Source organism: Drosophila biarmipes, chromosome 3L, assembly GCF_025231255.1.
Source record: "Drosophila biarmipes strain raj3 chromosome 3L, RU_DBia_V1.1, whole genome shotgun sequence".
Taxonomy (NCBI): Eukaryota; Metazoa; Arthropoda; class Insecta; order Diptera; family Drosophilidae; genus Drosophila; species Drosophila biarmipes.
Genome location: NC_066613.1, coordinates 8,907,372 through 8,922,009, shown reverse-complemented (window position 1 = coordinate 8,922,009; position 14,638 = coordinate 8,907,372). Strand labels below are relative to the sequence as shown.

Genomic DNA, 14,638 nt, shown 5'->3' with positions numbered 1-14,638 from the left:
TAATCTTCGCGCTTTCTTATCGAAGAGAAGAAGAAGAGAGAAATATGTGAGTACAGTTTAAACAAGTCCAATTAAATGTTGACCTTTTCTGATACAAGTTTTAAAATGCTTTGTCAACTCGATTTACCAGTGCTTGTAATGTCTTGCAGTATATAACAGCCTGGCCAATCCACAACTACCTGTTGATAGCGGAATCCCTAAGGATTTCGTATACTTTGCACCGAGTGTATTTTTTGGCGCAACTATAGCTGCCGTAGGAACGATTTTTGAATTCATTCGATTGCAAGGGCTGCCGGGCTTTCTGCTAGCTTTCAGAAACACAAAGTTGTCACTTTTTTATTTAACATGCTGGTTTCCCCATTGAGTTCTGTTAGTGGACGGTTTTAATGCCTTGTGTGTAATATTTATTTGGAAAAGTAAATGGTAGCAAGTGCTGAAAATCTCAGATCTGGGCAAGACCCGATACACACCGCTTATCGATATTTTTCCGGCCAGCCGGGACTTGTTGCCGCTTACGTTGCTGACACTTACGTTACTGCCACCAACGATATGTCAGGTGAAAAATATCACGATAGAAGTATTTATTTTTGCTCAAAAATATCGCTGTGTGATATTTTGATCACTTTTCACATCCCTACCGGTGGTTGCGCGCGACGTCCCGCTTAAATAAATTCGAGAGGCGAGTTATTGATTTGAAAAAGTGCTGCTGATCAAGTGAGTACCTCGCTAAGGACTCGCCCAGGCTCTGGCCCGTCCTGCCAAGGGGTTGTCATCTGGGGGCATCGCGCCGGACCAACTCCTCGCGAGCTTTTCAGTGCGCGTGAGTGTGCGTCTGCAGGACATTTGCACGTATATCCTTGTGTATCCTTGTAGTCTGGCTGGCGCCGCGTGTTTTTCGCGTGGGTGTGCTCCCAGAGTGCGTGAGTGCGTTCGATATTCGCCAGCGTTTTTAATCCCACTAAAGCAGTGCAAAACAAGCAAACAAGCAACGAATGCAGAGTGTTTGAGTAGAAAAATCAATAAGCTGGGCCATCGATTGGCTGTGGGGCAGAGGTGGGGTGGCAGCCAGGAGAAAAGGTGGCTTCTGGCACCCAATTCAGAAGTACATCTCCTCGGAAAGGCATAAAGATGTGGTTTGCCACTGGACCAGAGTACAGTTACTTTTCGGCTGTTCGCAAAACAGTTTGGCAGCCACTGATCGGCTGTGCAGCTGTTCTGAAGTCTCTGTTGTGGTTGTTATTGTTGCCTCGCAGCTGCAGCCTCACCGAAGGCAACAACAACCGCTGCAACAAGGTGGAGCGAAGGATAGAATGGGAATGCTGGGCGAAAGCAGACTTCCCTGCGCACTCTCTTTCTCTCCCTCGTCTCTTCTGGCAGCTTCCAGACACTCCCAACTCCCCCTCTGCCCACTATCTCTCTCTCTGTATCTCTTTGACGTTTCCCTAAAACAACAAAGCCACTAGGATGATTCACAATCGGACCCCCCACCCCCCACCTCTGTGTGCATCATTTCGCGACATCCTCCTCTCTGTTGTGAAATTTCCAATCTTTTGATACTTCATTTTTCCCGTTCCATTAAGAGCTCTTTTCTCATAATGCCGTTACAACTTTAAGAGGAATGCCCCCTACGCCTTGCCTCCCTACAAAATAAGTAGCCTACCCCAAGGCGCCACTGCTTTGACAAGCAGGGAAATTGGATGAATATTTAATTAAGTAATTTTAATTTCCGCCCCAACATTCTTTACCTTCGTGGATTTCATAAAATTACGAAAGTTCCATTGGAGTTCTTGAATGTATTCGAATTTCCGTATTTTACGTAGTTATTCTGTTAGCCGGATTTGGGAATTTCTATCACATTTCCATGTGTTTATCACCCTTTGTCTGTGCTTTCCCCTTAGTAAAGTTAAACCAAGTTCTACTACTTTAGAACTACCTTTTTTAACCTTTAAATTAATTTCCATAGAAAGCAATTTCTAGTTATATTAAACAACATATGAAAGTTAAATAGTTACGTCAAATCTTAAGACCAAAGTTGAAGACGGGTTCCACTGTAAAGAGGAAACATTTAGGGGAGGAGTAGCACCTTAGCATCATTTTATGTACAGTTTTTGCGTCTGGGAACTAAATTTAACTCGAAAAAGAAACCAAATAGAGCAGCCTTCGAAATGCATCTAAAATAGAGCAACGACAAGCGACCACAATGCCAGAATCCGTATCTGTAGCGTGAGGGAAATATTTCGACTGTTCAAAAGTTCGGAATACCAGATCTTTGCGCTTACGTCAAGAGAAGAAATTTTCCATTTTCCTGCTCTAAATGATATCATGGATAAACGGATGGTTCTGGGCATGAATGAGTTGGTTCGGGAGCACAGTGGGCGGTGGGTGGCTGGTGGTGGAGGGGTCTACCAGCAACCCCGCAAGGTCACAGCGTGTACACACTCGCCGCCGGATGGAAAGTGTGTGCGGAGTGGACCGCCTCGGGGCTCTGCCCACTGCAGCTTGCGGTTGGGTGGTCGCTGCCCGAGTGCCTCTCAAACTGGCAAGTACAGTTGGAGCTCCAGGTCCTACTTCAAGGATTGCAATCCGACGACCGAAAGAGTGAACCCTTTACGGGTAAACTTTTTTAGTAAACTTAAAACAAAAAAATAAAAGGAACTACCTTTTGTCTAAAATTGTAGTATAAATCTAAATCGATAAATCTAAGCAAATAAATACGTTTTAAATAAATGAATTATCTATACATTTTACTTCGTACCTAAGGAACCCCTATTATTAGTAATTTTAAAATTTTATTTGATATTTATATAATCAAATTAATATATTATTCATTTCTTGAACTTGAAACTCTTCCCTTTACTCCACATTCGATTGATGTGCGCGTTCTTTTCCTCGTATTGCCTGTTGCCAGGCGCCCAAAACTTATTGAATGGGAATGCTATTTCTATAGCCCCATATGAACGAAAATATACATACACGCACGTACATCTGTGAAATTCAATGAGGCAGCGAAAGAAGCTTTGTTCTTTTCGTTGTGCACACGCTTTAAATGTCAGCCGACAAAACCGTGATTCCATTTTCGGATCTCGTGCGATGGAAAAACCCCAAAAAGCAAAGCAGCTTCGAAGCTAAAACTCCTTATGAATGCCGGGAAGGTGGGAGCGAAGAGCGGAGGAAGGAGGACAATTATGGCGGACGGGCCCGCGTTATTGTACTACAAGCACAGTGGTCCCTCGAAGTAACGAACAAGTTAACATCTATCTTCCCTTGTAAGGAAACGCGAATTCCTCAGGTCCAGGCCTTGCAGCTAGTTCTTATTGGATTTGTTTAGTTCCTACTTGGTTATATTTGTTCAATTTTTGAACTCTACGTTCTATTCACCTTGTGCCGGACGACCTTCGCTCGCGTGTTTGTTGCTTTTGGTTGTGGCAGCTCTTTGTTAATTATCTGTGTGCATCCCCTTCACACTTGAGCGCGTTTCCAATTGGACTGGGCTGGGCCGGGGATGGCTGATTGGAAGGGGAGGGGCTGCGCAGTGGGCGCAGTTTGAGGTCCACTGGACGTGGTGGTGGTAATTTCGGGCAAGTTACCCTGGCCCGTGTGCGGCGGCTCGACCTTGAACTTGCGGCAGCAACCACCCCGAAAGCCAGCCCACCGCCTCGGCAAAACAACAAGTGGGAGTTTCGCCAGCTGAATGAGCGTGCAGCGGCCGCTTTTTGGGCCGGGAAAGTCTGCTGCAGGCCCTTCTACTGCGCCCCTTCCAGCGCTTCTAGCCCTATCCGTCCTTGGGAGAGTGCAGCAAATTAAATCAATATTAAATGCAGACCCCCGTTTGCAGAGCCAGTTGCAATTGCAGTTGGTAGGCAATGTCAAGGCTGCCTGTGACGCGCAAAAAAATTATAACCGGCTGCATGCTTCAAGCAATAGAATTAGGAAACTAACTTCAAATTCCTTAAAAATATATAAAAATATGAATTAAAGTTGGCCTTAATTCAACAATCCCACTTTTGGGATACATATACAGTGAAGGAAAAAATAATAGAAACGAAATTGAAAACTTTGGGTTTAAATACGTATTTTTAAAAAGGAACGTTGTAGTAAGTGGAAGTTTTGATTTTTCTTTAATATATATACATCTATCTTACATACTAGAAAACAAAAATTCATTTAACTTCATTGATTTAGCTAAAAAACTTAACTTAAGTTAAATTTTATGTTTTTGACCTGGAAATAAAAATAGAAACGAAATGACTAATCTTTATCCAAATTGACTAGATTAGAAAAATGTACCTTGAAATGTTTTTAGTTTTAATATTTTGTTGCGTTACCACTATTTTTCAACACTGCAGCACACCTACGAGGCATGGACTCCACCAAATTGGAGCATATTGTTGGCTCAATGGAGTACCACTCTTTCTGAACTTTCTCCCACAAAAGCTCCTTATTTTTTGGTTGAAACCCACTTAAACGTTTTTTTAGAATGCCCCACAAATGCTCAATGGGGTTTAAGTCGGGTGACTGAGCTGGCCAATCCATAACGTGGACTTTATTGTCCTGGAACCACTTTTTCGCCAGCTTCGATGTGTGTTTGGGATCATTATCCTGCATAAATTCCCACTTTAAAGGCATTTCATCTTCGGCATATGGTAACATAACCTCCTTCATTATGTTTACATAGTCTGTAGCACACATATTGCCTTGTATCCAATAAAGTGGACCAACACTTGACGCAGAGAAACATCCCCATAGCATTATATTGCCACCTCCGCGTTTAATAGTCTTTATGGTGTATTTACTATGGTGCAATGTGTTCCACGACCCATTTTGAAGCTTTTAACAATATTAAATGATAAATTAAAAACTGAAGTGCTATAATAACACTCCTTGTAATAAAAATACTGAAAACAATACCTTTTATTTGAATTTAAACGAAGAATAACCACAGATTTCGACAAAATACAACCGAGTTTCTATTATTTTTTCCAACCCAAACACGAGGTCTTCTGACCAATTTCCATGAATAAGAAAAATTGCAAATGAAAAGCGTTCAAAAAGGAGATTGTGATTAAGTACCGTTATCAATGTTACCAACCCAATGGGTTTTGATAAATATTCCTAAAGGTAGAACTTAAAAAAAAGCCTTAAAGTGAAATAGTTATATTCGTTTCTATTATTTGTATGTATTTCTTACTACATTTTTAAACGACAGATTTGAAGTATTCGCCTTAAAAGCAATTTAAAATCCATTAGGATTCCTTTGGCTCCCTTTTAATGTGTAATGAAGATTTGATTCAGCCCTCCTTGCGAAATCAAGCTGTTTCCCTCCGTTGTTCTCAGTGCACACGGCCCTTGGCATCCGTTGTTATTTTGCACTTGCCATTCAGTCCATTTTAATTTTATTTCCATGTCATGCGATGGTGTAGCAATAGCGAAGCCACTCGGTGCACGTTGATTGGGCGGCATCCCAGCCACCCACCACCCACTGCCCGCCCACCTCCGATCTGGTCGGCCTTAACGGTTCATTCCAATTACCAACTGCCCACCTGCCAGGCAATAGCTGTAATTTCTCAATCGACGGTGGGTGGCAATTGATTTATTGCCGCGGGCACTCTGAATTCAAAAGGACCAATTACAGGCAGGGCCTTTGTGATACTCTCCTGAGTTGGGGCCATCGAGGACCTGAAAGTTTGGCGAATAACAACAAACAGGTTTTGAGATCCTTTTCCGATTCGTTACCCATAAAATCGCCATAACTCTTGGCCTCTCCCTGTTGCTCATTCCGATCGATCCCATTCGATTCGCAATAAACAAACATTAAAACTATAATCTCGCGTGTTTGCGTATTTATAGTTCAAAAGTTCAAAATACGACGCCAAATTGGTGGCGATTACCGCAAACCTATGAGTGTTTCCCCTCCACTTTCATTGTGCGGATGGAAATGGGCACCGCTGGGGGCGGTGGGTGGTGGGCGGCAAGGGTGAGAGGCGCGTCCCCCGATGACAAAGCGCGCAAATATGGAAATTTCGCGACCGAGCGTCAGCACAAAGCGCTGCGACCTTGCGGGGCCGCGGTGTCAGCCATTGTCCTGGTTACTGTTCTCAGCCCCCCGACCTCTAGCCCCACCACCGCACACCACCCCTCGCCCCTTGGCGTCATTTGCCTCCCACTTGTTTGGGGCGGGTTTTCTTGGGGTTTTTCTATTTGCGTAGGTCAAACGTGGGGCTTGGTGTTTGCGGCAAGTGCGAAATAGGTGTTGGTTCGGCTTGTTTTGTTCTACGGCCTTTGGGGACACCATAGGTGGTTAAACTGTTTACGATGTGTTTTGTGCTTCCGCATGGTCAGTAAAAGTAACACTTGGCTGACCCTAACAATAGTCCTTTTTTTAGAAAAACATTTAGACATATATATAAAAGAATTTTTGATGGAGCCTATTAAATATATTCCGCATTTTGCATCTATAATCATAATATAATTATAGTTTCCTATGTTTATTGCCCGCTATCATTATGTTACCATTGAAGACTAAGGTTTAATCAAACAACATACTCCATTTATAGTCGTATGAGTTTATATGCTTATAATCCCTATTCCTCAACTCAAAGGTCTATGATGTTTTACCTTACCAAGAGGTACTTTTCTCAGTAAATTACGCAGTCATTGATCTTCACTGTAAACAATGAAAGTCCATTGTTGGCTGCATTTGCACTGATGACAACAATCTGGTCGGTAATAACAATAACAACCAGCGCCAATTACAATACCAATTGCGAGTTTTCAGTTGAATTGTCGCACTCACAAGCCACGTGGGTCCAGCTGGATCCGCAAACTGAAATTAAACAAATTGAAGAAAACTAGAGACAGATCCACCTACAAAACAATTCATGTTCAATTGGAAAACTCATTGAATGGTTGTTTTCCGGTTGTGGCCGGTTTGAAGTTGCTAGAAAGTGACGATCGCACGCAAACGGCACGGAATTGAACATTTTAGTGGGTGTGTTTTATAAAATCGAGTTCAATCTGGCATGGAAAGATTGTGAGCTGAGCTTTTACAAACCAATTTCCAGCTGATTGAACTAGATTTAATTTTGGATTTTTGGTATATTATTGAACTGTGGCTTAGATCACAACGATTTGTGTGCTTAGCCAAAGAGGTTCAGCACTCTGCTTGTGGGAACTAAGGAGAAAGGTTTCCTAAAAGTTGTACTCTTACTGATGGGTGAAATATTTTCAATTTCTTGCAGACATGGTGAATAATTCTCTATGGTTGAGACAACTGTGCTACCCCAAACGTCAGGTAAGTCCCCTTGCCATTTACGAAGTACTTGTTTTATTACCGACTCCTCCTTTTCTTTCAGTTTACCAACTCGACACTTCTTAGCTCCTACTCAACATAACAAGAAACTTATTATACTTAATTATTAACAAGCCAACACAACAACACTTGCCCCTTACTCCACAACATCAAGAACTTCGTTTAATCTCGAAACGTCAACACAACAATTGCCAGGGAGTCGTCCAGGAGTGAAACGATTCGAGTGGAGTGGAATACTTCTCAGCATCGAGCACGGATTCCAGGAGCTTGTTAGTGAAGCAGAATATTTTAATTTGGAGTATTGCTCGTTTCGTTTTGGTGTCTCGTCCAACCCCGGGTTACTTGTAGGATTTTATTTATTTATTGCTGAACTTAGGCAGGGCTGATCATCAGCTTTGAGCAGAGAGAGGCTCCGAACCGAAGGGTTTAGTCAGAGAGACAACATTTCAGGGTAACTAGTCACCTAAGTATCGCACCTTCGCAGTTCCAAGCGGCGAGTTGTTCCCCCATTTTCATTATGAAAATAACGACAATGAAGTTTAAGCGCAAATATGGCTGTTTAGAGAATATTTGAAAAGAATTTCTCACTTATTAACCAATTTGGATTTTTCGTTTCGACCCTCATTTGTTACGTAGTCTTGTATTTTATAAGTTGTCAACAATTGTTTTGCACAATTCAAGCCACCCCCACCCAGTTAAATCCGCACCACCCAAACACACACAGTTCTTGAGTTCAGCTTTCGCGTAGGGAGGAGAGTAATCAGTATTTAGTTAGAGTTGAGAGGACGTTTGGTGGCTTGCACCGAAAAGAGCTTGGAAAAGAGGATTTCCTGCAGCACCGACCCACATTGCCGGCAACATGGAGAGCTTTGCGCCGGAACTACTATGGATGGTGGTCATCGGGTTCCTGATCGCCTTCGTCCTGGCCTTTGGGATCGGTGCCAACGACGTGGCCAACTCCTTTGGCACCAGCGTGGGCTCTGGAGTGCTGACCATCCGCCAGGCATGCATTCTGGCCACCATCTGCGAGATATCGGGTGCCGTTTTGATTGGTAAGCTACGAAACACATAATACATAAACATATATATACATAATTTAAAATTGTGATGATTAAGGGGAAAGAGGAAGTATTATTAATAGTAGTGGTGTCATATTAAATTTAGGTTCCTTTTTAGCACATTTAAAACGATGAAGTATACTGATGATTTCTAAACCCACAGGCTACAAGGTCTCGGACACCATGCGCAAGGGAATCCTGGAAGTTGGTCTGTACGAGGGCTCCGAGGAGGTTCTGATGCTGGGCTGCGTGTCCGCCCTGGCCAGCAGTGCCGTGTGGCTGCTGGTGGCCACTTTCTTGAAGCTGCCGATATCGGGAACGCACAGCATCGTGGGCTCCACCATTGGATTTTCGCTGGTGGCCCGCGGTGTCCAGGGCCTCAAGTGGTCCACGCTGGGCACCATCGTGGGATCGTGGTTCATCTCGCCGGTGATGAGCGGAATTGTGAGCATCCTGCTCTTCCTGGCCATTCGCCGCTTCATCCTACGTGCCCAGGAGCCGCTCAAGGCGGGATTCCGATCGCTGCCGATCTTCTACGGCGTGACGTTCTTCATCAACGTGATCAGCGTGGTGCTGGACGGTCCCAAGCTGCTCTACATGGACAACATCCCCACGTGGATAGCCCTGACCGCCAGTTTGGGTCTGTCTTTGCTGGTGGCCCTGCTCACGCAGTTGGTTATAGTTCCTCTGCAGCGGCGCAAGATTGCCAAGAGACTGCGGGCCGAGAACCCCGTCAAGTTCAACTTTGAGGACTCTGTGGGTGAGTTAATGGCGTTCAATGCTTTGTTGCTTCTTCTATAATAATACGGGGTTTAGTTAAAGCGCAAGTGTTTATCCACGAGGCTTCAGATGAAATTGTAGCCTTGTGAAAGCTTCAGATCATTATTTTTGTTTAAACAACCTAAAACTTTCAAGATGTCACATAATAAAGCGCAAATAAGCAAACACAGAACATGATTCTGTTTTGCTTGAGACATCTTTGAACGGTTTGGGTATAAGTACTCTGACTTTGCTTGGGAGAAAACACATCTGTCTCCGCGCGCGAAGATATTATCCGAGATGCGGTCCCAGCTAGCTCTCTTCCTCGGCCTCGTGGCCCTCGCTTCGACTGCTTTGGCAGCCAGTAATCCTGCCCCGCCCACCGATCCCGCACCGCCCACTGACCCTGCCAGCCGCCATCTCCAGCCTCTCCAACATCGCCCACCGCCAGCCCCCGTCCTCCACTCCAACGTCCTCCAGCCCAACGTCCTCCACCCCAACCTCCTCCGCCACCCCCACCACGGCCACCTCGCCGAGCACCTCGGCAACCCAAAGCAGCACCACAGCACCCACCACTGCACCCACCGCCGCATCTGCCGCCACCGAAGCCATGAAAAAGAAGCACAAGAATACCAATAGGCACAAGATTAAATCAAAGAAACCAGCCAAGAAACACAAGAAAGTCCACAAACGCAAAAAGGGCAAGGGTAACAAGAAGCGATCCCGCCGGAATTAAAGGAGAAACCCCAACTTAAATCCTAAATAATTTGGCTATCAATCAAAGCCTTGAAAGTAAACTATGGATTTATGTAAAATTAAAGCCACATTTTAAATGCGTAGACTCAAATTAATTAACAAAATTGTGTTGTGACTTCTGTTGAAAACAAACGTTCCGCGCGAATAAGTTAAATCAGGGTTCAACTCCAAATAACATATTTTATTTGAAAACCAGAGTGTTTATGTGAAAGCTGAGGTCTTAAAAAATAGAAGAGATAATTCCTTTGCTTTTGATTTGGGTGCCACTCCCATTTTTGCACCTACAAAAGCCTGTTTAGCACGTGCAATTTGAAAATTTTTTTCGAAAAGTCATAATGGGATTTTCTTTTGATTATCAATAACAACCTTTCATCCAAATCAATTTTCAAATCCGATCATTTATAAAAAGCCTATGAGCACCTAAAGTGATGGCCGCTAGATGGCGCTTACAACTTTAAAGCTAGAAAGTTGACATTTGACATGCAGATTTTACTTTTGCGCTTGGAGCCAATGTTCGCTTCAGCCGAAGCCCACTTATCATAAAAGCTTTTTAGCATTTTATTTAAATGGTTTAGAACGATCAGTATTTAACAATTATTAAATGATAGTCGCACTCTATCCCATATTCACCATTTAAAATTGTGTTATACCAGCGCCACGCCAGCTAGCGGGCGGTAGCTGTACTACTGATCATGCCAAATCGTGTTTATCTCAGTTAGCTAAACATGTAAAAACAATTTGATCCCGAAAAAGAATGTGGCTTATAGAATACCTGTTGCCTCTGAGGTGAGAGATTTTTCATGTCAATATAAGTATACTATTATTTATTATAGCCCAAGGGTTAAACGTCTTTTGTTCAAAAAATGATACGACTATTTTCCCATTATAGTTTTATTTATTTCTAATTTAACAAGTTAATGTTGTATGGGATTTATATTTCCATTTTCCCTAGTTATCCTTTTACTCCTGTAACACTCAAAGAATATATATATTCTTGATCAGGATCGTTAGGCAAGTCGATCTAGCCATGTTCGTCCGTCCGTCTGCCTGCCCGTCCGTATGAACGATGAGGTCATAGAAACTATGAAAGCCCGAAATTTGTATTTCTTTGAAATGTATCCACGCCAACAAACCATCCTCTATCGCACACATTTTGTAATTTTTAATTTAAATGAGAATGTGTTCTTATTATCAAAACCGATCTGCATTCCAAAAATTATTTAAATTGGACTATTCATTTAAAAGTTATAACCAAATAATAATCAACTTTTGGCAAATTCAATTAAGATGAGGCCACATGGAGAAAATCAGCCGTTGCTATGTGTAGCTATGTGGCGCTAGGTGGCGCTTTAGGTATGCAAGTGAAAAAAGCAGATTTTATACAAGCATGTCTGCATCCCTCCCGCACTCCTTTTAGCTGAGAAACCGGTTTCTAACAGTCGAGGCCATCGTCTACATATAAGGTTTTTCTGGTTTTAAATTTCTGAGTTGGTTTCAATAAAATGATCATTTAATATCGGAAACATAATAAAACTTAAAACAAAACTAAATAGTAATAGGGTCTACAAAATGCGAGTGGGTTTTTCAAGGAAAACTTTGGGTTCTGCGAAATCAGGACTTTTCCTTAATTACGGCGGGTCCGGTTGCTTCCAAACTTGTGGTGGATCTTGGTGATCTTTTTCGGCCTGTGGATTTTGCGCTTGTAATGGGTGACAACAGCCTTCTTGTGTGGTGACACGGTGGCGGGAGCTATAGTGGTGGCCGATGTGGGTGTCGAGGGTGTCGTTGGGGTGGTGGGCGTTGTGGGATCCGAAGGGATGGTGGGCGTGGTCGGGGAAGTTGGAGTGGTCGGGGATGTTGGAGTCGGAGATGTTGACGGGGTTGGAGATGTTGGCGTGGGCGACGCAGAGGGATCAGCGGGAGTGGCAGGAGCAGAGGCTGCCAGGACAGTCGAAGCGAGGGCCACGAGGGCAAGATAGATAGCTAGCTGGGATCGCATCTTGGGTGATATTTTCGACTGCGGTGACAGATGTGCTTTCTTCTATGCGAAACCACAGTATTTATATCCGAATGGCTCGGAGATGTGTTTAAATTATTTGTCCAAGCGAACTGTTTACTTTTGTGCGTGAAGTCGCGATTCACCATGTGCCATCAAAATTTATTAAGAACTTGGCCGTTTATACAAAGATCGTAACCATCGTTTCTTTGCCTTCTGGTATAATGGTATTAAGTCAATGTAAATATTTAGTTAGACCCATATAGACCTAATTCGACTTTTGAATACAACAAAGCTTTGATCTTTTTGGCCTATAAAAATTAGTAATTCAAAATGTCCTTCCAGAATCTTCACCGTCGGGCAGCCCCAAGAAGCAGCGCCGCCCATTGTCGCTGGTCAGCGAAGGAAAACCACTGCCCGCCATCGCGGAAATCACCGAGCTGGTCTCGTTGAGCGACAACTCGCCCAGGACCTTCAAGCTGGCTCCCTTCGGACTGGCGGCCAAGAACAACAACGCGCCCGGCGAGGAGTACAAGATCGATCCGCAGCTGATCAAGAAGGCCGAGGACCTGCTGGGGAAGGCTAGCCTGGACAACACCGATCTGACGATCACCAGCCTGAACTTCATCGACGAGCAGCAGCAGCAGCAACAGCAGCAGCAGCAGAATGGACGCAAGTTGCAGGAGTGCTTCAAGCGGATGCAGTCGCCCAAGGAGGAACAAAAGGTACTGCCAAAGATAACTTCAGATGTATATACTACAACCATCATTTTCCTTTCATTTGCAGCACAAGTCGAGCCCCATGGGAACGGATTCGGATGCCGGAGCTACCAAGACCACCAACAACAACCTCCAAGTGTTGGAGAGCGCCGGCAGCCTCGATCTTATGATCAGTTCCACTCTCTCGCCCAACTCCAGCAAGGTTCCTCTGATCGAGAGCAAGGAGGCGCTGAACGAGCAGGAGGAGGAATTGAAGCGGGCAGCGGCCGGAGGACGACGAACGAGTGGTGCGGAGGAGACTCCGGAGATTTCAATGCTCTTCTCGTTCCTGCAGATCCTGACGGCCACCTTCGGGAGCTTCGCACACGGCGGCAATGATGTGAGCAACGCCATCGGCCCACTGATTGCCCTCTATATGATCTATCGCGAGGGATCGGTCATGCAGCGGGCGGAAAGCCCCATCTACATTCTCATCTACGGCGGCATCGGCATCTCCGTGGGCCTCTGGCTGTGGGGGCGTCGCGTCATCGAGACCATTGGCAATGACCTCACCAAAATCACTTCATCGACGTGAGTTTTCATGTTCTACTATTAAAAAATATATTAACAAAATTAAACAAAAAAAAATTAAATTTTGCTGGTTACTATAACTTATTCCTATACCAATAAATAACTATTTTTCTTTTTGCCTTTTCAGTGGCTTTACTATTGAAGTCGGAGCTGCCATCACCGTACTGCTGGCCAGCAAGATAGGTCTGCCCATTTCGACCACTCACTGCAAGGTCGGTTCGGTGGTTTTCGTGGGTCATGTGAGTGCGTCGGGTCGCAAGAAGAGTCTGCCCAGCGATCAGGAACATCAGGCAGGAGTCGACAAGGATGCCCCCAGCAATGCTGCGCCCTCGATGGGCGGCAGTGTCGATTGGCACCTCTTCCGGAACATTGCCTACGCCTGGATTGTGACTGTTCCGGTTACGGCTCTCCTCAGCGCCGGAATGATGTACGTGCTGTGTGCCATCGCCGTGGACGATATGGGCGGAGTCTAGAGACGCGCCAGAGATTGCCATTCAATTATTAATTGTAATTGCAAAACCAAAATAACGTTTCGTAATTGTACAAGTTGGAAAACACAAAACTTAATATTAAACACGCAAGGAGAAACTCAAGAAAAAGTGAAAAAATCTAAACTAAATTACTCGCCTAACTACAACATTGTACTTAGCTCATAGAACGTCTCTGAGTCTAACTGATATTAATATTATTTAATATGTGTACGCCAAGCATGTCGTGATTTGATTTTATATTTATACACTCCGATTTATGTTTATATCAGCAATGCACTTAATTTATAATGCATTTGCAATTTTTTTGTAGATTAATCCGAAAGCCCTCGATTTATTTTACACCACTCAATAGAGCAGATCAAAACACTTGAATAAAATACAAACTATGTACAACAGAAAATGTTTATACGATCTGGTCATGACCAACTTTTCGATTTCTACAATTTGTGTGTAACTTTCGGTTTGATTTCCTTCATATTTCGTTTACACGGTACAATTGGTTTAAAGTTCGGTTTAATACTATTTCAAAACCAAACTTATGAGGCTCTCCTGTCCGTTTTTAAATTACATTCCATTGAGAGCCAATTCGTATAGTATTTCACTATGTAGATATACGAAAAATAAATAAAAAGTTATGACATAAAAAATGATGTTTCCTTAGAGAACGGATTTGGATAAAAATAGTTTCAAAATAAGTTTGTTTTTCAAAAATATTGTTTCCAAAAAAATTATTCTTTAGTTTTTGAAACATATAATTGACCTAAATTTGATTAGAGACATCTTACATCCTGTGAAGGAATTAGTTTTAAAATAAATCAATCCTTTAAAACGATTTTCACATGTCAAATTTGGTTCGCAGAATAACCTAAAATCCTTTCTGGCCTTGCTGTTTGAGCATATTGAAACTGATGAACGACCTAAATACTGGTGAACGGCGAAAAAATAAACACATTGTTTGCTTGAGGGAAGCACGATCAAGA

The 14,638-nt window shown here is 43.4% G+C and overlaps 1 protein-coding gene across 2 annotated transcripts; it reads left to right on the top strand.

Annotated features, from left to right (window-relative positions):
• The first annotated feature begins 549 nt into the window (after positions 1-549).
• On the top strand, positions 550-14,305 carry LOC108028589 (sodium-dependent phosphate transporter 2). Of its 2 annotated transcripts, none has more exons than XM_017100502.3 (7): positions 550-714; positions 7,239-7,291; positions 7,353-8,361; positions 8,531-9,127; positions 12,224-12,603; positions 12,665-13,167; positions 13,295-14,305. In XM_017100502.3, exons 3-7 carry the CDS (start codon positions 8,169-8,171, stop codon positions 13,638-13,640), a joined length of 2,019 nt encoding a protein of 672 aa, XP_016955991.1. In that variant the 5' UTR covers positions 550-714; positions 7,239-7,291; positions 7,353-8,168; the 3' UTR covers positions 13,641-14,305. The 2 variants fall into 2 exon arrangements, with proteins under 2 accessions (XP_016955991.1, XP_043950851.1); XM_044094916.2 differs by lacking the exon at positions 550-714 and adding an exon at positions 902-920.
• Positions 14,306-14,638: the final 333 nt, after the last annotated feature.

What these genes read in the sequence shown, in the direction of transcription:
- LOC108028589 (XM_017100502.3), top strand. Translation starts at nt 8,169, where the DNA reads ATGGAGAGCTTTGCGCCGGAACTACTATGGATGGTGGTCATCGGGTTC. An exon ending in ATCGGGTGCCGTTTTGATTG is followed by an intron (nt 8,362 to 8,530) that starts GTAAGCTACGAA and finishes CTAAACCCACAG; the next exon opens with GCTACAAGGTCTCGGACACC. An exon ending in CAACTTTGAGGACTCTGTGG is followed by an intron (nt 9,128 to 12,223) that starts GTGAGTTAATGG and finishes ATGTCCTTCCAG; the next exon opens with AATCTTCACCGTCGGGCAGC.